The sequence below is a fragment of the Sylvia atricapilla genome, chromosome 6 (genome assembly GCF_009819655.1).
Source record: "Sylvia atricapilla isolate bSylAtr1 chromosome 6, bSylAtr1.pri, whole genome shotgun sequence".
Classification (NCBI taxonomy): domain Eukaryota; kingdom Metazoa; phylum Chordata; class Aves; order Passeriformes; family Sylviidae; genus Sylvia; species Sylvia atricapilla.
The window spans coordinates 38,168,447-38,194,782 of NC_089145.1; the positions used below are offsets into that span (position 1 = coordinate 38,168,447).

At 39.7% G+C, this 26,336-nt stretch overlaps 1 protein-coding gene across 2 annotated transcripts; it reads right to left on the reverse strand.

The window, feature by feature from the left end:
- Positions 1 to 26,281, reverse strand: EXOC5 (exocyst complex component 5). Of its 2 annotated transcripts, XM_066321576.1 has the most exons (19): positions 26,118 to 26,281; positions 21,378 to 21,469; positions 18,923 to 19,070; positions 18,359 to 18,553; positions 14,123 to 14,187; positions 13,650 to 13,678; positions 13,391 to 13,500; positions 12,851 to 12,895; positions 12,602 to 12,742; positions 11,423 to 11,505; positions 10,778 to 10,987; positions 10,495 to 10,530; positions 9,464 to 9,611; positions 7,290 to 7,398; positions 6,483 to 6,603; positions 5,988 to 6,074; positions 3,653 to 3,761; positions 2,494 to 2,709; positions 1 to 2,348 (listed from the first exon to the last, which is right to left on the reverse strand). In XM_066321576.1, exons 1-19 carry the CDS (start codon positions 26,142 to 26,144, stop codon positions 2,160 to 2,162), a joined length of 2,160 nt encoding a protein of 719 aa, XP_066177673.1. In that variant the 5' UTR covers positions 26,145 to 26,281; the 3' UTR covers positions 1 to 2,159. The 2 variants fall into 2 exon arrangements, with proteins under 2 accessions (XP_066177673.1, XP_066177674.1); XM_066321577.1 differs by lacking the exon at positions 10,495 to 10,530.
- Between the last annotated feature and the right edge of the window lie 55 nt (positions 26,282 to 26,336).

A 26,336-nucleotide genomic window follows, 5' to 3' on the forward strand; every position in this document is an offset into this window, starting at 1 on the left:
TAAATTTGGTCAGTAAAATTACTTTTATTTTTTTTTTTTTAATAGAAGGGCTTATACAATTGAGTATAAATATCTTTGAGGAACATGGAAATGAAATGAAAAAAGTATCTGGAAGGAATTCTTTTTATTGAGGAAGAGTTTACATATCTAAGTGTTCACCTACTTTTTGCTGCCTCCTGTTAACAGGCGTAATGGAAATATTGCACTGAGCATATGCATGGAAAACACAGCTAATAAAGCAAGGGATATGGTAAATACATTTCATACAACCTTAAAAAAATTCAAACAGTCAAACAACAAATTCTGAAGCACTTCTGTGATCTGCAATCTCAAGATGATGTTCACTGTTCTGAAGTGTTAGCAAATTGACACTTTTATTTTATTTTTATTTTTTTGTAGAAAGATTTTGTATTGGTTCGTAAAACCACAGCCTTAAAATTGTTGGCTTTCAGTTACAGAGGTAACGGAGAGGTATCATCTGAATTCACATCAGAGCTCTTGGAACAAAAATGGCAGCAGTACAAGCAGGTGCCTCCTCCAGTGTCCAAACCCCTTTGTGGCTTTGCCATGGCCAAGGAACAGAGCAGAGCAGCCCAGCCAGACTCCCTGGATCCTGTGAGCCAGGCTGGCATCCATTCCCTTGTTTACCAAGAGAATGCTCCCCTAAATCCAAAATGAAGCAGGAGAACCCCAGCTAAGCAAGAGAAGTTCTAATAAGTCTTGTCAATATTGACTCCACCTGGGAATTCATTAACAGAAGAGGAAAACAAAATTATTTGACCAGCCCATAAAGTGAATGGACAGAAATGCTGCTCTGGAGGTGGGAGACAAAAAAATTTCCATAATGTGCTGAGCTCACAGTAGAAGGAACATGTTCGAAAGGATTTATTCCACTGCAGTTTCAACTTAGTTTCCACAAAAGCCCACTCTGAAAAAGAAGGTCTATTTACAATAATTTCCAGCTGTTTGTGGAAAAGCCACTCCAGATGTTTCAAACACTGCTGTTGCTTCAGTTCACTGTATGCACACTGTGGGTCCATGTCAGGAACTCCTGAATAAACCCTGGAGCACAACAGACACAGAGTAGCCTCTGTCCAATATCAAAGTTATGATCAGTGGAAGAGCAGCTTGCACACACTTCAACATTTTATATTGCTCAGGCACTGAGGATTCAGTTCTCTTCAGCATGAGAATTTGCCATTCTAGGTTTTTGCTCAAGCCATTCCTGCCACATAGGAAAAACTGGGCTACATTTTATCCTTTCACTTCATTAGAATCTATTTACATACAAAATAAGACAGGAGAAAAAGTTCTTTTATAGTAACCCAACAATGGGCACCTTCACTTGTAATAAGGATGCCTTAGGCAAGGCAGCTGCATTTACTTCAGGAGCATATATAAAATTCAGTGTGCTGGTATCAAACAGAAACAATAATGTCAGATCATACAATGCCAGTACATTCCAGTGGGCCCTTGACTATTACGTAAAGAAAACCCAAAGCCAAAGAACCAAAAAAAAAATAAAAATCCAAAACTTTTCACCACTTTAGTTCTGTTTAGAATGCTACACAATGAATAAATTATGTCGTTCTGGAATAGTGTTTTACTCCTACATCTCAAAGAAATTCCAAGCTAATTAATTAGAGCAAGAAATTACATTGAGCAGGATAACGTTTTAAATGAAAGAAATGACTTAGAAACACCAATCAAAGATAATTTGATTATGATTAGCTGTGCTGAAGTCTAAGTCATTAAAATTGATGAAGAATGTTTTTACACTGGTCTATTCTATGTAATCCATTACCTACGCTATGCTCTGTAGTTCAAGTCTAACAAATGGTATCTGATAATTCAATATTGAAGACTGAAATACTTCCAATGCACCATTTGCTCTCCTACACCAACATGTTTCCAATTAAAAAAAAATCAGTAGCAAGTAAATTTGTGAAATTCTTCACTGGGAGAACTTGAGCTAACATAAAACATCATCCAGATATTTACCTGCTCGCCTTCTACATGGTCGGGTTTAAATATGGCTGCTGCTTTATCCTGAACAGTCACCATCCCACAAAAGTTACACCTATAGTTGGTAAGAAACAACTCCCTGTGCTTTCTACCAACTGAGGCTGCCCAAAGGTGCAAGGTTTCCTGCCATGCTCTCAGCTGAAGTGGCGAGCCAGACGAGCAGACCTGTAGTCGACACGCAGCTGGACAAAGGAGTGAAGGATGTTCTTGTCCAGGTTAGCAAGTTGTTCTCCTGAGCAAACCTGCTTCAAATTATCTGGGGCTACAACCAGAAGGTTGCAAAGTGCATGCAGGGTATCAAAGAGCTGTAAGACCAGTGCAATCTGTGGGCAAGAGGAAACAAAAGAAAAAACCATGAATAATTAGAGTTGCTTGAAGTCTTACAACAGAATATCCATCTACATCTTCAAACTTTTCCTCCCAGGAGAGGATTTACAACCATCACTCCCTGCCCATGGACAGGCTCACCTTGAAGTCTTTGGCACACTTCCTGTACTCAGCCACATCACAAATGGCCAGCATTCCTCCCATGCAACTGTAGGAATATTGCTGTAGGTGCTCGTAGATGAGACGATGGAAACGAACCCCAAGCTCCATCAAAACTGTGTCCACGTTCTTACCATCCATGGAATTCCTGATCTTTTCCACCTGTTTTCTAACATAGCCACAGACTTTAACACAAGCCTAGATTAACAAAAATAAAAAGAAATAAATAAGAATTAGGTAATCTGTTTTCTTCCATATCATAACTTGAACATCAGTTAACTTGCTAACCTTGATTAACCTCACTGATGTGTTGTAAAAGTTTATTCTCCAATTAATGATTTTCCAGATTTCTTTTTGTCATACAAAGATGCAAAAATGCAAGTAGAAAGATGGATGCAAGAAAATATCCAATTAAGTTATAGCTCAAATCAGTTCAGCATAGAACATTTTAATTTGGATTTTTAATTCAGCGATCCACCAAAGGGTGCAAGATTAAAAGCCTCTTGTGAGTCACAATTATAAATCCGAATTAACAGCCATACAGGGATTTTCACCCTTTCCACAGAATATCACACTCTATGTCCTACGGCTGCACTTCTCCCATTAGCACCTGGCTGCATTCAGGGAATGCTCCCACTTCTTCCACTGAGTTTGTTCCCTACTCCTCCCTGCCTTTTTCCCTAATGTGAGCCACTCTAGCAGCCCCTAGGCTGGGATTCAGACACACTCACTGGAGAGACACCATTGTGCAGCAAAATGTTCCTGCTGTACCTGTGATGCTTTGCCATGTTCCTGTCATTCTGAGAGGAAAAAGCACCCAGCAACGGGAGAGTACTGATAATTGATTTTCTGAAACTGATAGCTTAAAGCTAGTTATCAGCTAAAAGTCTTGTTCCAAATTTGGGCCTCTTGGGAGGGGAAAGAACGTGCCAGTTCCTCCAGTAGCCACTGATTTTTGTCTGACACCAGCTAAAAGCTACTCCTGTTCCTTTTCAGCTCGAAAAATAGTCCACAACAGGTTTGGAGGTGTTTGGTGCAAAACAGAAGCAAATTAAGTAAATATACATGCTGCCTAACAGGAGCTTGGCAAGTAGCATCTTCTAACTGATAACACACATGAGCTGGGACTTTGCTTACTTACATTTGTATATTGAATCAGAACATTGTTTTCATCTTCTGGTTTGAAATCTGTCTTCTTTTGCTCTGCAGCCAAGATGTGCTTCATCTGTCCAATCATACAATTCAGTGTCCTTTTAAAGTTACAAATACAGATTGAGTTTTGAGAGAAACTTTATAATTTCCTTGACTTTCATATTTGTATCTACTGCCACAATTCTGGACAAAACTAAGCAGCAGAAAGCAATGAGGGAAAAAACCCCAGCATCTAACATTTTTCTATAGAGAAGATCTGCTTGATTTTATGCAAACAGTTAGAAAAAGAAGCATCAGCCAAAAAAACCTCCTAAAAACTCTTTCCTCCTAGTTCAGTGTCTTGGAGCAGAGCACACAGCCTACTGCTTTTAAAGGGGACACATTAATTGTGAGGTAATCTATTCAAATCCAGCTCTTCAGAGAAATTGGATAGCATCCCTCAACACAGTGAGAATCTGAAGGAAGCATTCCAAGAAGTTTAGCAGAATTAGATCACATTGCATATTAGTCAGAAGCAAGCATCAGAAAACACTTAGAAAATGAAGGAAGAGTGAGGGGGGGAAAAAAGGAATCTTCCTTTGTCAGAGCTTGGTATTTCTCTTGTTTCCAGGAATCTAACGGAGTTTTACAGTATCAATTATTTCTCCTTTATAGGATTTATCTGTCTGGAGCATTATCTCAGGTTAAGGCCCTGCTTTCCTTTGAGCCCAAAGCAAAGGTCAAACAGCAAAGCAGGTGACAGAGGCTGCAAATCCCTCCCAGTACCCACCTTGGCCAGGAACATTCCCCTGCCTCTCTTCTCCTCCCTTTTCCTTCACCCCCCTCATCCCCTCAACCATCCCAAAGAAAACTGTCAACTGTCAAGGCCTTGGATTCAAGCTGGGGTGGGCTGGAGAAGAATACATGTATCCAGAGAGGAAAAAAACTCCTTTTTCTTCCTACATATAGAGCTCAGGTCTGTATTTCAGATTTACTTCATTCCACAGTCCACATATCCAGAGAAATTTAAAGAAATAATATCTTGCATTCTCCTCAATCTCCATTTGGAATAAATACTCCCAGAAGGCTGCTTACACAAAATACATACTGAGAGAAAGCCAGTTGAACTAATTCTGTTTGGCTAATAAATCACTTTTACTGAGGTAGATAATTGCTGTGAATGGTTTTCAAGAAGCTGCACTTGGACCTTTCCAGATTGGATAAAGCTGAAACCATCAATGTTTCAAAATTTTGCTTTATTTTTTAAACTCATTTCTTTAAGCAAGACAATCAATTCTCAACAGCATCAGTGGCACCACAAAGCAGCACAAAACAGCCCCCAAAAAACATTTTACATGTAATGTTCATCTCAAAACTAATCTTTTTTATGTGCTGGAACATTTTTTTTAAATTCCTCATCCACGAACCACTGAATGTACTGTCTTCTGACAAGAACTTGCTCTCCTAAGCCTTTAATAGATCAATTATTTAACAAAACCAGATACAAACCATTGTAATACTGATGTCTGACCTGTATCTGTCTAGATCTAAGCTTATGGTCCCAGTGCTCCAAGTATTTCCAACTTTGTATTTAAACCTCTAAGATCACCGGCAGCAGGAGCAGCTAAAATCTCAATTGCCACCTTACGTCCCCTATTTCCACCTTTCTCCTTGCACTTGCAGAAAATAATACACCCAACCAAAAGTAGGGCATCACACAACAGCTCCATTTCCTAATATTAAGCTTGTTAGTTTATTATTTTCCTCTGCTGCAAAACAGCTGCGATTTTAATTTGCAATTTTTATAGCTATCCCCTCATTTTTATTCCGAGAAATAGAAAAAAGATTAAATGAGTCACAACCTCAAAGCAAGTCAATGTCAGAATCAAAATTATTCTAGGTCTCCAGACTTCCACGACTCGGTCTAATCCATAGCACTGCACAGATCCCAGCAAATCATTTAACCTATTTTTGTCAAACCTTGCTCCTAATGGAAATCCTGCAAGTGTTTAACCTATTTCAATCATCATTTTTCCCTCTTTCAAAGCAGAAAATCACCAGTTTGAGACAATAAGGTAACAGTGAATTAGTGCACTCTTTCAACATAAGCAAAATCCTTTAACATCCTTCCAGAAGCATTTATGGGTCAGAAATCTGCCATGGAAAACATGACCCTCTAACCACACAAAATCTAAATTTCCTATGCACAGTGAAGTATATGCTTAAAAAAAAGCCTTAAAATATCAATTTTGAGTTCAGGAATAATTCATGCTTAAAAGGCCAGTTAACATATATCACAAAGGTGTGGTTTAAAATATTAAGAGAAAGTTTTAATCTCTACTTGCCTGTCAATGCCCATATCCAGCTTCACTTCCATTTGTTCTATGATATCCTTTTTCTTCTGAAGGCATTCAGATAATTTAGGAGAAGAACTGCAACAGTATAAAAGATGTGTGACTGTTAAAATATCAAAATGAGTTTGTCTGCTGGGTTTGCTGCTTCCAACAGGATCTAGTGAAGATTTCCCAGCCCAGCAGGAAAATAGCCACAAACCCCCTTGGGTCCCACCTGGAACGCAGCAGCAAAATCTCCAAAGAGCAACAAGTCTTCCCTTCTTATCAATATTACTGGAGATCACCCTCTCCTATTTGTTTCCAAAGGAATCAGTTTGTTTAAACTTCTCTTCTTCCCCCTCCCACAGTAGTATTTTATCTTCCACAATATCAAGATGAACTAGTCCAAGCATAAACTCCTCTTAATAGAGAGGAGAAATGAAAAAAAATTGCTTTCTTCATTAAAAAAAAAAAAGACCAGAGGAAATGTTATCAAAACAAAGGTACCTGATCAATGGCATCAGATGATCATTGAACTGCTTGTCAAATAAATGGAAAATAGTATTGGCCTGGTGGACAACATCCAAGAAATAAAGATTTGCATTCTTTGAATCAGAAGAGGGAATGCCTAAAGCAAAGAAGGCTTCATTAGAATTGTAACGATATGCAGTTCTTATAATTAGCATGATGACTTTTTAAATATGCAGATTTCTTCCATGAATGCTTAAATCACAGGCTGAGAGTTTCAAAGATTTACCACGGTGCCATATATAGAATTCTTCTCCTAGCTTATACTGGTAACAAGCATAAACACAAAAATACCTTACTGATAACATTTCTGAAAGCAGAACAGAGCAGTCAATTTAAGAACTCCTTCAGAATGTGAGTCTCATGCTGTCTACAAGACTGACAGGTTCTCACTGTCAAGATTTTATCTTCTTTAAACAAGTAGTTTTCTTATTTACTGTCACTCTAAGCACACAAATACACAAACAAGCACAAAATCCCTATAATCATTAAGATTTAAGACAAAACTATTCTCCTGTTATGACACAGAATACAGAGGTGGGGAATGCTGATGTCCCAATTTCTGTGATAAAAATGTTTCTAAAGACAGAAGCGCGTTTCCATCTGTGCATCAATTTATCAAATGAAAGTTACACTACAGAAGCCATTAAATGTCGACCGCCAAACACACAAAACAGATTTAATTCCACCAACACATCCTGAACAAGGCCAATCAATAAGGCACAGCAAAGATCATGTGCACAGAAAGGCCAAGGAGATGAAATGCTCAGGAAATACTGTACTCACCAGCAAGGCCTGTTTCTAATGCATAATCGATGTGTTCAGTACATAAGAACTCTACCAGCATAGAAAAAATTCTGAAAGCATTCTTGGGTAAGTCAGAGGGATCAGAGAGCTTTAAAGAAAAAGAAAAAAAATATCCTAAAGGTCAGTTCTACATGGATTTGAAAGTTTATTGGATTGCACAGGGGATAAGCTTAAAATGTAACAAGTATTCCAGAATAATTGGAATTTTACTCCAAATGAAAAGTATCCATACAGAGAATTATTCAGGAACAGCCTATAATATCAATAAACTCTTCAGCATTTACAGGTAAACTGAAGCTGCCATAGGATGTTATAATAAAAGCATTAACAGTTTCTAATAATAATGAGAAACAATAAAAGAAGATATTAATAAATAGTCTTTACAACAGTTTTCCAGAGGCAGTATCAAAAACTACCTAACCTGCCTGTTCCACTGGATGCTGGGAAAATGCATACAGAAGGGATTACTCTATGCATACCCTATATTTTTATTCTTTTAATACTCTCCTGGCACTGGCCACAGTGAGAAGCAGGACACTGGGATAGCTGGACCTCCAGTTTGTGTTCTTTTATCACTGGAGCAAAAATAATGCAGCTGAACCTGGGCTACATTTAGCACAGTTCAGCTGGAGTCAATGGAGCATGAACACTTTTATTAAGTGCAGCAATGCCCACATTTACACTCAGCATCTGGACTTTGATGAGCTGTAAGCAACGTGGGATTTTGGACAGCAACCTGTCAGTAAATCCCTTTTCTAAAGAAAAACGTGACAGGGCTTTTGTACCAAGGAAAAACAGCTTTGGTTCCTAAGGAATTAGGTGAAGACTTTTATAAAGCTTCGAGAAAGAAAGATTACTGCTCAAACTCCAGGTAATTTATACAACACTCACAAATATTTCTGTTGTACTTCCCCCCAAAAAAATCAAAAACCCAACAGCAGAGAACTCCCAAACATGAAATGCTTCAATATATGGCTACATCAGAATTACCAATTTATTTTTCCTACAGCAGTCACAGCTGGCAGAACCTGCACACATCTGCTATGTGACATAAATACCACAATTAGTTAGCCAGGGACTAACTTATCTTTTGCACAGTGAATTGCTTTGACCACAAACCCCTACATTTTAAAACCCTAATTCTGGAAATCTCCTTACATGCCAAGATCCATTGGGGTTTCCACTCAAATACAATTGTTTTAAAATAGTTTATATTAAATCTGATCCAAACAGAAAGGCAGAAACAGAAGGTTGTGCATATGAGGAAAAAAATAGTTTATATCACAAATTAAGTAACTGCTTCTAGCAACTATGATATTGAGAAAAATGATGATCTACCTGCTTGTCTTACGGTCACTGATTCTCACCCTGAGGAAGGTGGTGATCCCAGGGGTGTGCAGGTAACAGTCCTGTGTCTCTACCTTGTTCTGTCTTTGACCCCCACTAAGTTTATAAAATATTAAAACATCTAAACATCTGAAGTTTTTCTGCCCTAAGCTCATTGAGAATGTTAAAGGAATTAAAATTCCCTAGAAATCAGTGTGTTTAACTAATAAAAAAAAATCACATATAAGTCTGCAAGTAAATTTCAAGGGTTTTCATTTACACCAAGTACCAGAAAAATATGACTGACAGGCAGTAAAACCAGCAATTTAATCAGAAGTAAAATACCTTTTTCATGTTAGATCGAGGCATTTAAAGAACTGTAGAAGGTTACCAAGGTAAATAATGTTTAAGACTATTCCTCTCAGCATTTTATTGGTGATCATTCACTAATGTACGAAGAAATTACACTTGAGGCAGGAAAATAACTGTTGAACTATTCAGCGTATTTTTAAAATAGGAAAAGAAAACCACACTAAAGGTTTCTCAGGTTTTGGGTCTAATTTAGTAAGAAAATAATTTCCTAAGAAAAGCAATGCAGCCAGTATGTTTAACCATCCACACTTCTTCCAAAACCAGCCAGTGTTAACATTTACAAATTACGAGATCCACATGGAGAAAACAAGCCCTCAGCTTCCACTTTGGCTCCATTTCCATTAAAAACACAAGAGACAATTTGAAAACGTCTTTTCCTCTTCCTATCACATCTCAACCAAAAACTTAAGCTCAAGACTTGTACCACTAAGGGAGATCACAGGAGGCAAACTTACCCTGTGGCATCTTTCAAAAGCTTGTTTGGTTTCTTGCAAAAGGTTAACCACCACATCTTGTGACAGGAACGTTTCCCCATGTGTGTCAATGCTTGGCCCCAGGGGTAAGTTTGTTCGTTGCCTCAGTCTCTCTTTGAGGTCTTGAATACTGGAACAAAGACAAACCCCAAGAAGATTTCACCAGGTGGAAGTTTTGGCACTCAAACTCAACAACAATTTAGAATCTTTTAGTTGTTAACTCAATAAAACAGGACCCAAGACATGGTTTAGGATGGGCAAGCATTAAGACAAGTCTTGCAAGCTTTAAAAACAAAAATTGCCAATAAATGCAAAACTACCACCTCTGATTCCATGGTCAACTGTGTTCAGGAATGGCATGTTCACACATGACAGCAGCTATTCCCCTTGTGGGATGAGTGACTGCACTGGAATCCTACAGCACTTCTGCTCTGTGGATAAATTTAGCCTCCATCCACTCTGTCACACTGCACTTTCCAAACACTAATGAGAGCCTTCTATCTCATCCACATCCACAAATCCTCTCATCCTCATCCATTATCTCAGCAGTCCTTTATTTAGTCAAGCATGCTTCGACACATTTCCATGCATAAAACAACCCATACAGTTACACACTACAATAAATTTAATTTTCCCCAAGAAAATTAAATTTTCATCTTTGCTTTTTTTTTTTTCAATTACTTCATTGCTGCTTTTTTCCATATCACTCCTCATTTCTGACACACTGAACCCAGCACCTCTTTGAAAGGTGCAGTAGCCTTAGCACCTCTGCCTCACATAGGTTCCTATCCCACTTCTCACTACTCCTTCATTACTTTTTCTACCCTGAGGATAATGAAGTCTTGTTTTACCTTTCTCTAAGTCCATTGCATCTTCTGGGCTCACTAAGAGCTTTCTCACTGACATTGCTATGGTCTTTTCCCCTTCCTAGGTCTTGGGAGGGAACCACAAGACCTGGGCAGGTGAAAAAAAATGTATGCTTTTAGATACACACATATACATGCTTTAGGTACCTTAGTTTTGCTTCAGTCCTTTTGTGGATCTGGATCCTAAGTTGAAACATAGGTTTAACTGGTATTTTTCATTTCCAGTATGGACAAATACCATGCACTGAGTACATTTCACATGTACTGAGAGCAACACACTTTTGAGCAGAACATAAAGTGAAAGCAAATTATAAAAAGTCGTAGGTCTTTGGCAGTTCATCACTGTGCATCGACATGGCAAATACAGCCTTTCTCCCCTCACCTCCTCCCTTCCACTTCAAAATTATCAAACTTCCCCAAAGGAACTTACCCTCCAGTGCCAATGGACCTCTTCTGGTGGTTTTTGGAATCATAATAGCGCTGCAGAATCATAGCACTCCTGCTTTTCAAATAGCCAATTTCCACCTCAATGTAATTCTCCAAGTAGGAAATGAAAATGGCCTTGATAAGCTTAGACAAGAAAGTCTGCTTATCTGTACCCAAGTTAAATTCCATCAATTTGCTTGACAGATTAGTGGTTCTTTATGCAAAAGAAACAAAGAGGAAAAGGTTGAATGTGGATGAATTACAGCATTACATGTTTGTAAAGTACACAGCACAACAGAACCCTGATGGTGATTAAGACTTGGAGCAGTTTTGCATTTAAGTAAAGAATTTCACATAATTCATGTTTAATTACACACAGCACCACTGCAATCAAGTTGCCAGTGAGATGGGGAGGACTGGGTTTTGCACAGTTTTAAAATTACTCTTGAAGATCACCATAATACCCATTGAAAACAATAACAGCCATTTTAAATCTTCCTTAGGAAACCCACCACTGCAAAGGTTAATAGACAAAAAATTTTCAACTTTTATGAGAGGTTTACATTTTGGGCTTTCTTTTTCTTGACAATAAATCTGTTTATTTTCCAATAGCTTCAATCCAGTAATTTCATCATTGATGTATAAATACCTTGTATATAGATCATACAGATTCTTAAGATACTGTTCTGCATCTGATTTCCTGTGTTCTTCCAGCTGGTCCTTCACATAACTCTGCAAAATTTGGTACATGAGTTAGAAGATCAACTGGCAACCACAGGTCATACTCACTACCTCCTAGATTATATGGAATTCCCCACAAAGTCCAGATCTTACTTAAAGGAAATTTATCTCTCCTTTGTCTTTAAACCTCTAATTTGCACTTCCTGCATTATCCACAGAGAGGGTTACATGCATCTGTAGAAGGAAATTACTTAATAATACAAAATGGTAATGTGTGAGGCAAAGAAAAAAGACAGATGGCTTTGAAAATATGTCTGACCAACTAACACAAAATCACCTCACTTTAAGAATCAAAAGCACCAGAGGCCTCAGGGCATTTCTGCAGCTGACAGCAGGCAAAGGAGATGGTTACATATTTGCTTATCATAATACATACACAAAACAGATACAAGCTTAGAGCCTTATTATTATGGAATATTTGGACAAAAATATTATTTACCATAAAATACTAATTCAAAACTGTCACATAAAATTGGGGTTGAAACACAAGCTCAATCTCTACACTATAAGAACAACATCTAGAGGGAAACTACCTTTTGCAAGGAAAGTCATGCTGTTGACTTTAAGAACTTAAGTGAGTGTATTTGCAGGATGAAAAACTTATTATTTTCAATTATTCTAGATTTTCATAAATATTGCATTAGACAGAAGACAGTATTCACAACATAAATTATTTTCACTCATTCAATGCTAACCTCACACATGACACCCAAATCCAAGAATGAGCAAATTAAAGATATGAAATGTAGAAGTTCTTTTCCTGACATATTCTTGGTAGGGAGCATAGAGAAGAAATCAAACTCGTGTATGATATCTCATGAATTATCCAATGAACACAGCAATTCCCTAATCATTTCACATATTGAGTTTGAGTATTTGCAGTCACCTTGCATTCAGAGCACAAGCAGATTTATTTGATACAGGCTTGATTATCTGTCTGAATTGTTACAGAGCAATGAGTTGATTCTACACCCTTACACAAACATTACAAATATTGTAAATTCTCATTAATTGCTATTACTAAATAATTTTTTTTTATTATTAAGAGGTTCCTCAATGAACTTCAACATGTTAAAACTTGAAATACCTGAAGTTTAACTTCAAAGATATTTTGAATGAGTTTGGCTAGCACGGTCTCTGGATTGCTAAAGATTTCTCCAACTTGCTTATTCACTCTCTGGCAGAGAATGGCTGCATCTTCAAAGACATCATTCCTCAGGAATGCACCCTACAGATTGAGAAGCACATTTTAGAATATATTTACAACAACCTATAGGACCGAATAAATCAATAATGTAATGTACATAAAGAAATTATTTAAAAAAACCTGCATTACCTCTTGACACTGTTTTATGTACACATCGACACAGTGGGAATAGCCCTGTGGAAGGAGCAAAACAACTCAGCGTTAGAGCAGGTTGTTTGTGCTTTCAGTACAAAACAAAATCAAGGAAATACAATGCTTGTGAAAAAGTTACTAAAAAAACCCAAAGCCAAACAAAACTCATTCAAAGCAGGGACTTTTCCAAACCCATTTTTGTTACATATCTAACATAATTCCACTTACCACCACTCTATGTGGATTGTGGATCTATACCTCAAGTTTCAACATTCTTTCTCAGGCACGAAAGTCAGGTCACACCCATGCAAGAAGAGATTATCTTAGAAAGTCCTCCACTGATGCTGCCCCCAATCCCCCTCATCTGCCTCCTATATTCCCCTGCACTCAATTTCAGATTGAACAGCTCAGTCCTGAAGTGACACATTATCTGACAAGAAGGCTGTGCCCACGCAAATACATTCACTCGAAACAGGCACTGATTGTACCGTGGGTTGGTTTTATTCATGTATTTAAATTAAACCCCCCAGTTTTTACCTTAAAGTGAAGCAAAACTGCTGCTACTTCTCTCATTCTGGAGATTTCTCCTCTGCGCTGAGCACTGGTAAACTCTTGAATTAACTGGCACTCTAAATCGTGGTACTTACCTGGAGAGGAAAGGGGATAACAACAAAAACCCATCAGGCTATGTAATTTTTCAGGCAAAAACTGTAATACTGACAGCATTGCTTACTTCTTTAATCATCTTTAACAATTCAAATACAGCAATATGGATTGAACTGGATAGATAACTTACTTGCTATCTTTGATTTTACTTCAGAAAACCTGTTAACAACAACAAAAAAAATAGCATGATTAAATTCAAATCCACATCACATGAGAAATCACAGACACCCTGGATCATGAACAGCAGGCACTCTGCTTAAAAATGAAAACATGCAGCACAAAGACGACAGAAAAGTTCCACACTCTATATCCCTAAAAACCTACAAGCATCTAATTCAAATCTAGCATTAAGTCAGCAAAGCAAAATTATCCCATTAAAAGTCTGTTAAGCAGTTTAGGATGTGTATGTAAAGATGATCCTACAACATGAGTGCGTGAACACAAATTTGAGAATAGAGAAGAGAGAAATAAGCACACAATCCAGCTCAAAAGCTCCATGAATCACTAAGCACAGCACCAAAAGGGGAGACAAGGGAAGCATCAGGAAAATCACAGCTGTGCCAAGATTTACTTTCTTAAAGAGATGTTCAGATAGATTTTTACCTGTCAAAAGGCAGCTCCTGTGCAATCAAATGCAGTTTCTGAATAATATCAGCTGCCTCTTTAATCTGGTGAGAGGAAAACATGATAGAGTCATTAAAGAAGGTCTGATTTTGGGCTGTTCCTTTCCTCCCCCTGCCCTGCCCAATTTTCATACACCAAGTTCCTATCTCTAAAGCTGGCTGAGTTGACGTACCCGTGGAAGAGATCAGCCCCTTCATGCTCCCATATGTACTTTTAAGATGCTTAAGGTATTTTTCTCTAACATAAAGTAATATAGGTCAAAATATGATGGAAAGTCACATTATATGTTCTCATTGGGGACGTCTGTGGAGGTGTGTGAGCTGTCTGGACATACAAAAAAAAGCCATGACTATGCTTGGCATGGAGAGAGGAGAAAGGGGAAAAAGGGCAAAGCAGAACATTCTCCCAAAGAAGAAGAAATATAAGATGTATTAGAAATTATAAGCTCTGAGGTCCAAAGCAAAAATCAAGATGGGAGTCAGGTAATTACACAGCTACAAAATAAGAATAGCTGCATGAATACGAAAGTCAATAAAAGGTAACACAGCATGCAAATCTGTGCTCTGCTCTGGGCAGCAGAACCTTTAATCAATTATTCAATTATTCTTCCACCATCAGTCAGCACAGGAAGTGCATCTGAAGAGTGCCTAGTGACTGACTCGTTAGGCCGAATAAAATGATGGCAAACACAAATTTCCAAGAGCAGGGAAGGCAGCTGGTTGCAACTGAACTTGAGTGGGTTTAAGCCAAAACTGACATAGCTGGAGCACATCTGATGACGAGCAGCTGAGGGAGCTGGGAAAGGGGCTCAGCCTGGAGAAAAGGAGGCTCAGGGGGGACCTTGTGGCTCGCACAACTCCCTGACAGGAGGGGGCAGCTGGGAAGATTTGGACTCTGCTCCCAGGGAACAGGGACAGGACAAGGAGAAACGGCCTCAAGTCGTCCCATGGGAGACGCACATTAGGAAAAAAAATTTCATGGAAAGGGTTGTCACTGGCACAGCTGCCCAGGGCAGTGGTGGAGTCCCCATTCCGGGAGGGATTTCAAAGCCATGTGGATGTGGTATTTGGGGATGTGAGTTAGTGGTGGGCTTGGCAGTGCTGGGGGAATGGTTGGGCTTAAGGGTCTCAGAGATCTCTTGCAACCTGAATTATTTGATGACTGAAAGCTTTATAAGCTGACACAATGGAGAACATGGAGAATATGCAGTTTATCTTGTTCTTCCAATTACTGATGATCCAGAGAACTGAAGTGAGAAGGAAGGAAGTAATGAAATCCTATTCTGCCACCACTTAAAGCAGGCTGGATTAAAACTTTTCAAGAATAGAAGCAGACACACAGGTAAGAATAGAGAGCACAGGCATCACACCAGGCTGGTTGTTCAGCAAAAATAGGGGCACTCAAAGTGTATCCATTCTGACTATTAAGAGCAGCTTATGTTTTGAACTGTCAGCTTACAATAGCCTCTTAAGGCAGAAGCTGCTACACTCCTCAAATAAATCCAATGAGAGAGCAGTTATTTCTATTAGCTTGCAGCAACATTAATACCTAAAAACTGGGATCAATAGAATTGTCTATATATGAGCAGTTATTCACCGAAGTCACAAAATCAGAACAAACAAACAAAAAAACCCAACCGAGAAATCCCACAAACACAACATTTTCTTTGTTTTCTCTTCACACAACGGCTGTTAACTAACTTAGATTTTACTGAATTCAGGACTTTTTCTATGCACAAGAGAAACCACAACAAATCAATTCTCCATGGTTTCTGCTTAAACTCGGACATCTTTAATTTTTAATTGAATCAGGATTCTGCAAATCATTAAAACCAAAATAAATATCGATTTTGTAAAATACAACTTAAAAGCTATCATGTATCTGGGAAAAAACAACTGAAAAACCATGGAGAAATAATGGCAAGGGAGAATTTTAAGATGAAACATGCACAAGTGAAAAGGCATAATGAAGTAATATTAAGTACAGAACATAAACAGGGAAATGGACATAAGAATAACAGCAAATATACTAAGCAGGACAATGTTGTTGCATGATGAACAAATTAGATGCTGATCATTTTGAAAGTTTAATTGCGTTGAATGGAATGATTTGCTCACTTCAAGAATCTTCAGTACAGGAGGAAGACTGGTTAGTAGGCAGCACAAGGGAAATGATAAGGATTCAGAGGATGAAGACACAATGCACTAAAGGGACAAGGCAGCAAGGAAAACCTTCACAGAGGTAAGCCAGAAATTGTTCAGTATGGCTGTGAGAAAGTGGGAAGCAACAAATGGAGTGTAGGGAAAGAAAGGAATCCAACAGATTTTAAGAATACACACTATTGAGAGAAGTATCAATTAGAACATAACTGTACTACGTTCTTTTTTGTGCCTCTCCTTTCACAGCATCCCCTCAATGTCTCAAAGAAAAGTCCACACTTGTGAGGGCTGGCAGAGCACAAAAAAATCGCAACATCCTCCACCGCATTCTCTAAAACCCCCATCAGTTTGAAGATTAGACGACACTGATAAAGCACTAAGGTTTCACATTTAAGAATATTTGTTACCATCTCATACTTCAGAAGTATTTTTAGTACAAAGATGCATTAAGACGTAAAAGCTCTCGTCTGGGCAGGCTCTTTTACAAACACTTCTTCAAGTTATTGTTTAAACTAGGAGGCAAGAAACTGAAGAATCCACCTAGCTGAAATTAGGCTCAGTAAGACAACTTGTATCCACAAATTCTTGCGCCCCACACCCTTCCCCTGCACACTGGCACAAGACTTAAGGCCTTTACATTTGTCTTCCTCCAGATTTGAGGAGTATCTTATTATTCTTTCGAGTGTACAGAGACTCATTTGTTTACAAATTTCCAGGTTTATCCTATTTATCTACCGAATTTTTCTGGTCCTCCAACAGGATGTATCATGAAACTTTAATTTACAAATTATGTGGAAGTCAAATTCTTTGATCCTTTTGAGCAGACAACACATCATTCTCTAACTTCTGTTTTGTTATTTACTATGCTGCCAATAATTATTTGTAAAATGCATGTTTTAGTACTCTTTAGGAAAAAAGAAAAGCAAACATTTATGCACCTCTGGGAAAGGCTGTCCATAGAAGAACTTCCAGCATGCTGAAAACCTTTCTGTTTTCCTTGGAAACTGGGGAAGTTTTTCTCTGCTCCCTCTTGAATTAGGGCAGGCTATCAACTGGTAATTACCATATATCCTCAGACCATGAATCCAAGGTCACTGTGCAAGTGACTCCTTGGGAATACAACTGTATAAAATTATTAGCTTTTCATTTCCCTGAGAGATACCTGCAGCTCAGTGGGGAGGGGGTGACTATTAACCTGTTCTCAGGTCTTCCACGAGCTGCATTTCAAGCACATATGTTTTTTGCTGAATGTGCATATCAAGTTTTTGCTGTTTCCACATATTATAATTTTTTTCCTGACTAAACCATACCACTCCACAGAATTTAAGGAGGGAAGGAAGATTCTTCAGGACACATCACACAAAGAAAATCCCCCAAAAAAACCCAACAAACCCAAACCAACAACTTTACTTAAACTGCATTGGGAAATCCAATGAGTCCTTTTGCTTAGAGCTGGATTCTTTTCCTTTAGTTTATTTCTGTTTGTCACACCACTCAGATTGTATTTGCTTCATGAACGTACTCTTGAAGCACAAGAAAAACAAAATGCTTGAACATTTCTTTGAAGTTTTCCTGCCTGGTTTCTCTAAATTCCAAGGGTGGAGACATAACCACAGGACTATACAAAGCCCAAAGGCATGCTGTGACAAAAAGGTATCCAAGGCCAGTGGACTGACCCAACAGAGCAAAGTTGCACAAAGAAGTTGCATTCAGAAATGTTCTGCTTTACAGGATGGATCTGAGGCAAGGGGTTCAAAGGAAAGAGGCAGATATTGTATTGCACTCCAAAGTTGCCCTCCCAGCGTTTCCCAAATCTCCAATAATTTCATAAAATGAAAAATGCCAACATTGCCACATTAAGCATCACTGAATACAAATGCTTTATCAGCAATCTGCAGCCCAGTGTTGTTAATTTACATTTCAGAACAATGAAACTCTAACAAGTCAGTCACTCAGTGGTTTGAAGGCTGACCATGGTAAGTCATGGTAGCAGCTTGTAATTAGGGCAGTCCCGCTTATTGCTTTGAACTGCTTTCATCCCGCTGACAGCTCTTACCTTTTCAGAGTTTGTAAAAACATCAGACTTCAGCTCTCCATCCAGAAACTCATTAAAGTATTTCATCAGCTTCTGAGCCTCCACAGCCCGTTGCCGTGGCGTGTTTACCCCCTCCAGCTGGTCGCCAAGGTGACAGACCTTAGTTGCTACATAGCTGATGTGCTCATCCAGCTCTTGGAAATGTTGGAAGGCAACCTGGAGAACACAGACACTGAACTCATGATTTCCATTTCATGTACTTCAGGAAACACAAGATTTCCTTCAGGAGGAAGCCCAGTGAATGCAGGTGCTGCCATCTCAAAACTGCTAACTAAATTAATTACACACAACCCAAATAAAATTTAGTGTCTTCCTTTAAGCTACTGTGAAGACTCCCCACTTTCAGCATTGCTAACACTCATAAATGGAACATGCAGACAAGCCTCTTTTGACAGGAGAAATTGTCATCAAACCCTCTTTATTCTTATCTCAAACAGCAACACCCTGTACCAAGAGAAGTTAAAGGAGCACAGGATGCTTTGAAAACTTGCACAGCTTCCCACTGACTCCACCCTGTGGATTTACCTGGTTGCTTTTCTGCAGCTCTTGCACTTTCTTGGCAAATTCCTTTGCCTCCTTCTGGCACTGTTGTTCTAATTTCTCCACCTTCCTCTGAATTCTTTCATCCATTACCTGTAATTCTTGGATATGATTTACAAATTCTTCCAATAACCTGATTTAGAATAAAATACAGCAAAACAGACTTTAGTTTGAAAGACACTGTCTTCTGAAGAGTTTAAAACACCTCAAAAAAAAAAAAAAAAAGCAACTTACATACAAGGCTAATCTAACACAGAAATGTTTCTAGATTGCAGATTTAAATAAATAAACAAATTTAAATTTTAAATATTTTAGAAAATATTATTATTATTATTATTATATATAATATTAAATATTTTAGAAAAATCTGTTTCTAAAATTTTGTTTTAAACTACATCACCCTGGTTGTGTACCACTCTATGACAACATAAAACTCTGTGCATGGTGGGCCAAAAGAGAGAGGAACCCCAAATTATCACTCAGGAATATGGCTCTGCCACAGACAGAAATTCGTACATCCCCATCTTCCCTAAGTAAGTCTCATATGGAAAAAAGACCTTAGGCCACTACATCCCTTCAGTGTAAGGGATACAACAGAAAAATATTCTCTACTGTACATGTCACAGTAAAGTTGGGAATCAGCACTACAAGAAGTAATTTTTATAAGTAACTGATAGAGCCATAATTTCATAATGTTGTTCTGACTGACTTCACTTCTTCCTATACCCATTTTAGAGGGTTTTTTCTGCCCTTACCCATCATTAACTTTTCTTTCAGACTCACATTTTACTCCCCCCAATCACAATACATCTGAATGAATTCCTGAATTCCCTCTGTTCTTTTCATTCTATTCTCAACATCTCTGTTTCTCATTCTTATTTTTGTCCATTCTGTCCCATTTCAGTCATATTTTCAGCTCTTACTTTTCTAAGAATCCCAGTCACTGGTCAATGAATGGATTACTCCCAGATCCTCCACAGCCATAAAACTCATACTAAGAACTGAAAACACCTGAAACATTTCAGAACTTTGCTGTCCAGGTTTAATGTCAAAAGAGGCTTTTAGCCCAGTCAGTTACGTGATGGCACAACTTCTTAAAGAAAACTGGACTGAGGCAGATGTTGGTGACTCCTTTCCTTCACTCCCTGCTTGCCAGAAGCCCAAGAGCACATTGCAGCAGATTCCACAGAAAATCACAAGGAACAGATCTAAGTTAACAGAAGTATATTGAAAATAAAATTTAAACAGTGACACAAAACATTCTTTCAAACAAAAGCCTAGAGAAATGCAGGCAAGTCTCTATTAATTTTAACAAACTGATTCAGGCTGGGGTTTGTTTTTTAAACAGGTCTTGTGTCAATTCAGCAGTTATTCAGCAGCACTGCTCAATATATTGAGAAAGGAAAGAAGGAGATGAGGCAGCTGCTTGTCAGGTTTTCAGAAGAGAAATAAAGTCTCCAATACTCTTTCTAGCAAACAAAAGCCACATATTCTAAAAACAGAAAAGAAAAAAACAGACACCAAAAGATCTGTTTCTTTTCTTAATATTAATTTTGGCTTCCTGCCCAATACTAGAAAATGCCACAAGAAAAATATTTACTGTTGCAGATTTTGCTTGCTTGTCCTGAAAAATATGAAAGTGCCTCACAGAAGTTCACACAATCAAACCAGCAGAAATGCAGAAAATCTGCTAAACTGAGTAGGAATTGATGCAAATCATGAATTACCCTAACGTACATGCTGGGCACAATCATGGAGAAAGAGCTCCAGGGAACAATGTTGTGTATTTCCAGGCTTCTTCCTGCTTAAATCATAGTGAAGCTCTGCATAGGATACAGGCACCAGACTGAATGCCAAGGGTTCAGCATCTTGATACAAATCCAAAAATATCCCCTCTCTGCTCACATGCCTCCAAAGAGCCAGAGTGCTCCAGAAGAAATGTCCTTTGACTGTGTCAGGTTAATTTTCTGACGTTTTAGTAGATCAGATTATCTTGAGATCTCATCCCCAAAGCTGCCTGTCTTGCCATTCTACCTTTTTGTGCCTTTTATTTGCAAACTATTGTGTCTTAAAACAAGGCAGCTCAGGAAACTAAAGCAAAAAACTCATTTAAGTGGCTTAACTATCACAGCAGTGAAGCCTCATATTATGCTTGAATCCAGCAACTCCAGTACCTAGGAACATTCACATCTGAGCAAAAACAACAGCAATTCTTCCTCATTCAAAAGGTCTCCATCAGAAAGTGACTTTCCCTACTCTTATTACTGAATAATTAGTTCTGAATATTCAGCTCATGGTCACAAATGTTAACAGTTCTCCCACGTGTAAACCTCCTTGGACACACAGGCCCACTACAGCCAGGCTTGCAATTATATGCGGAATAAAACAGCACAATTAGAGATACATCCACCTGGACCATTGTGCAGTTTGATGTTTTTACCTTTTCGGATCGAAAGCTTCTCCACCTCTGGAACCTCCCCCAGGTGTTCTCCATGCCAGCCGTTCAATGTATTCATCTGCCACAAAAGGCTCCTGGCCACAGAAGAAAAACCCTTTACAATGTGCCACAGCAGGTTGTTCCTTCAGCAGGTGCTCACATCTCATTTTCAAAGTGTTTAGAAGCTTTACTCTAATCAAAAGTACAGTGTTGACAATTACTCCATTACCCCTTGGGTTTACATATTTATTGTTGAGAACACTGCTTTTAATATGATGCTTTACTCTAATCAAAAGTACAGTGTTGACAATTACTCCATTACCCCTTGGGTTTACATATTTATTGTTGAGAACACTGCTTTTAATATGATGAGTTTGGAACATCAAGTTTAGGTATTATCAGACTGCTTGCAAAGAATGTGCTGCAGGTTTGTGAAGAGCTGGCTCTAAATGACTTTACTTGCAGCTGAGCTCTGGCTTGTCATTCCAAAGTGCCTGAACCCTGCAGCTGATGTGAGAGGTTACACCACCAGAGCCAGCCATCAGCCGCACAGCAAAACACATCAGAGAATCCATCTGCCTACAAAAATCATGTGGCAAAATAAGGGGGTTTTACAGCTGTTCAACTCTCTGCCACACCATGGCATCACACACAGAACTGACCAAAGAAACCCAGCACGAGATGCTGCTGGACGCAACCCAACATCAAACCGCAACTGCAGAAATGGAGCAGATTAAAATGAGGGAAAAAAGGCACAAAACCAGAGAATGAATTTGATTTCCACGAGAAGAAAAAACAGGGCATGAGTGATACTAAAACTCAAGGTAACACAAGTCTCTCCCATAATATTTGCTGGTTCTTCCATAAAAACACCACTCAAGGGTAAAGAGTTGAGATTATTTCTCCACCCAATGTTTCCAGAAGGTAGAGGCCTCATTCATAAACCCAAGACCTCCTTTTTTACCTGGCTTAATACTTACAGCAGCTCAAACACTTCCTCATGTAGTTTATACTAAATTACTTTAAACACAGTCCGATTTTGATCATTAATAAAAATAGTATTTATCACTTCAGCAGCAGTGCTTAGGTGCTAACATCAGCACTCCTAAGGCCAGTAAGAAAAGTACTCACACAGGAAATTTATAGAAAGCTTTTAAATTACAAGCAGCAACAGTTCTGAAAGTGTGAAAAAGCTTTTTTGGGAGTGGCTCTGGCTAATAGTGGTATTTGATGAAACAACTGAATATGCCACCACTGCTCTTGATAGAACTTGGTTGAAAAAAATGAAAATAGTAAAAAAATAAACAGATCTCAACAGGTATTACACTGGTTACTGCATCAATGTCTGAAACTTTGTCACGAGAAATAAGGAGGGAAAAACAGCATTACAGAGTTAGTTTCCTAAGTAAAACCAAGGGCTGAAAAGCAAATACTGTTTGCTCAAGGTCTGTTTCCTCAAAACTAAATTATGCCCTGCCCAGTCAGGCCCAACCACTAACTAGGAAGATAAAAAGTTTTTAAATATACTCTGTTACACTGATAGACAGGGCAGAAATTTTATCACTCAGTAACTCCTCATCCACAGACTGACCCAAGTAACCCTGTTGTGCTCAGCCTCCTTGGCTAAACTTCAAAAATAACTAACTGGGTGATACCACATAAAAACAATTTCCCTACAGGTCACTCTTCTCTTTAACCAAGTGCTGCCTGAGCCACAATGTGAAGTATCCTTTACAAGAATCCTTTTCATCAAAAGCCACAATGCCACGTTTTCATGCCAAGTGTAAATTCCCTCCTTATGCCATCTTGATATCTAAAAGTTTGGGAACACTTCTGTAATTTAATTATAGGTGAAATGAGTCATTCAGTGCAGTAACATTCCCTGCAGGGGAGGCCTCCAGCTTTCCAATTATCTTAGGGCTCTTTGCAGGACGCCTCCTTTATATGAAAACTCACGATTTTTGCTCTGAAGATCTTGTAATTCAGCTGGAGCACAACTCTGGTTACAAGAATACTAAGGCCAAGTATGGAAAAACCCTCAAAAAAGGGTTTACTGACACTCCGTGTGTGTAGATAACATTTTCTAGATTTATCCCTTCTCCAGAAGTTCACACTAAAAGATAATTCACCTACACACATATAATGGCTTTGAGCATTTTTTTACTTTTTGTAAAACAGTATTTACAAAGTTTTTCTGCAAGTCTCCTCTCCTAAGGAAATTTGATGTACATGCCTCAGAATCCCCCAAAATACTATAATGCCAATCCTTCTCCACCCTTCACGCCTCTATCCACCTCCAAATATTCCTTGAGTGCATGTGTACACAGACCACCTGCAGCTCCCTTCCTGGAAAATACCTGTTTTTCCAAGAACACATACACAGGAGACTTGTCCTTCAGGTTTTTTTAACCATATAAATCCTGTTCTGTATTATTTAAGCAATATTAATTGCAGTGAATATTATGTGTAAAATATTGATCAACAGAGGAAAAAAAATGAGCTTTTTCCTCCAATTTTCCATAGAGGCTGTGCTAAAAATAAACTACTTGATTTATAAGGAATAAATGAAGTTCAACAGTGTCTTTCTAAGACATGATTTTCCATGTTCCACCACAGATCCAAAAGTTTTTACTTTAGTTTGTATCTTCCATACACATTTGCTTTTTTAAATGCTATCTTGATAACAGGGTTACTCAGAGCTGTCAGCCTAATTCCTATTTTAAGTCTCCTATCCTGTTCTGCAGAAATTGCTGAAACTCAGTTATTACAAATGTCATTTGCAAGTCCTTTGCCTGTTATCAGATGAGCCCAAACAGTCAATTTCTTCAGCTTTGAACTCCCCTCTGGCTCCAGATGAATTAACGTGATCCCATCCATTCAGCCAATACTCCTGATTTAATAAGAGATATGCCTGAAGTGGGTGATAACCTGGTTTGATCTGGTGTTTACAAATGAAATGACACTGGACCCAGCCAAATTAAAAACCAGTTTAGAAGTATCCACTGTTAAGTTATGCTTTAAGTTATGTGAGGGAGAATTCAGTCCATGTTGTGTCCATTTTCAGCACAGATCCTGCTACACAATTTCCCACACCTGTATCGAAACTTACTTTAGAACACACACTCATGAAAATATGGTAATCAAATTCCACCCTCAGCAGACAGCTAAGGGCTACTCCCATAACAAGCACATTTTTATGTTCTTATATAAGGCAGCAATTTCAAACCAACCGAGTAGGCAACATTAAATTAGTGGACATCAACAAATACTCTCTTGCCTTTGGAGTGGAAGAGAAGTGAAAGCAGGAGAGACAGAAATACTGAAATCCCTGTTGGAAAACATGATTTCTAGCCCAAATCTATCTCCAGGCAAAAGTCTCACCTAATTTGCAACTTCATCTTAATTGCTATTCAAAATGGAAAAAAGTTGTTGCATGACCCAAAGCAGCCAAAACACACAGTTTTCTTTCCATATTCAAGTTACCTCACAGTCAACACCCCACAAAGAACAGAAGGGCACTGTCATCATGTTGAGAAATCAAGAGGCTCCTAGAGTGGTGTAGGGAGGGTACAAAATCTAGCATCCAGATACAGGAACACAGGATTTTAGCCCTGCTATTTTTTAAAGCTATGCAAACCAAAAGATCTGAGTCATAACACTCGTGTGCCATCACAGTGATTCAGAAATTCACAGGCACACAATGCATTTACATAAACCTCAGATATAGGATCTTCCAGAGAAACAGGAAGCCCCTTTCCTGAAGGCCGGGCCAAGTGAGTCCCCAGTGATAACCCACCAGGACAACAAGCTCTTGAGTGACTTGGAGAGCAAGTGCAGGACCCCTGGGGATGACACCATGTCCCTGTGAAGAGGAAGAGGGACACCATACACCTTTTGTTTAACACAGGTCACATCATGAGAGCCCATGGTCCAGGCCAGATACTGGAGCCACAGAATCACAGAAGGGTCTGAGTTGGAAGAGAGCTCAGATTATCCAGCTCCAGCCCCTGCCATGGCAGGGACACCTTCCACTATCCCAGGTTGCTCCAACATGGCCTTGGACACTGAGAGAGATGGGGCAGCCACAGCTGCTCTGCGCCAGGGCCTCACCACCCTCACAGTCGAGAAGGTGACACTATTCTTCCTAATATCTAACCTAAATCTACTCTCTTTCAGTTCGAAGCCATTCCCCCTGTCCTGTCACTACACACTCCTGTAAAAAGTCCCCCACCCATCTTTCCTGCAGGCTCCCTTCAGGAGGGAGATGATCCTCGTGCGTCTCTTCCAACTTAGGGCATTCTGTAATTCCACGGCAAGAATCTGACAGCCTCCTGCTATACTCCTGCCCTGCTCCTGCGTGGCCTTGGCTGAGCTATTCTCCTTCCGTGCCTCGCTTCCACCGCGGGTGAAGGAAGGGAGTCATTTCCTTATCCCATGCCAGCCCCACTGACAGCACCGAGCCGGGGTCCGGCAATGGGGCGCGCCCGGCAGCAGGAGCGCGGGGCCGGGCCTGGCGTGGCCCTGTCACCCGTGAGCTGCCGGCACCCGGCACCCGGCAGGGAGGGAGGGAGGCCCTGCAGCGGGGCAAGGCGGGCACCGCACCCCGCGGGACGGCACCGGAGCTCCGCCGCTTCCCCAGCCGCACACACCGCCCGCCCTTCCCCAGGGAGAGGCCGCCGCATCCCCTCAGCGAGCCGGCCCCGCCAGCGCCGCCCGCCCCCCGCCCGCGGGGCCCGCACACACCTCGAAGAGCTCGGCCGTGGTGGCCATGGCCGCAGGGACAGAGGGAAGGAGAGCGGCGGCCCCTCAGCGCCCTTTCCCCGCCGCCGCCCCGCCGCTGCCGCCCATTGTGTCCCCCGCCCCGGCAGCAGCAGCGGCGGCCGCGGCGCCGCCTCCGCCCGCCGGAAATGGGGCCGCGCCCGGCGGTCACGGCGCGGCCGCGGCTCCTCCCCGGCCGCCATC

Excerpts from the sequence above, each read along its gene's own strand:
- EXOC5 (XM_066321576.1), bottom strand. The coding sequence starts at position 26,144 with ATGGCCACCACGGCCGAGCTCTTCGAG. Across the intron at positions 13,679-14,122 it reads CAGGAGCTGCCTTTTGACAG|GTTTTCTGAAGTAAAATCAA; the intron begins GTAAAAATCTAT and ends TGTTGTTAACAG. Across the intron at positions 6,604-7,289 it reads ATTAGAAACAGGCCTTGCTG|GCATTCCCTCTTCTGATTCA; the intron begins GTGAGTACAGTA and ends TCTTTGCTTTAG.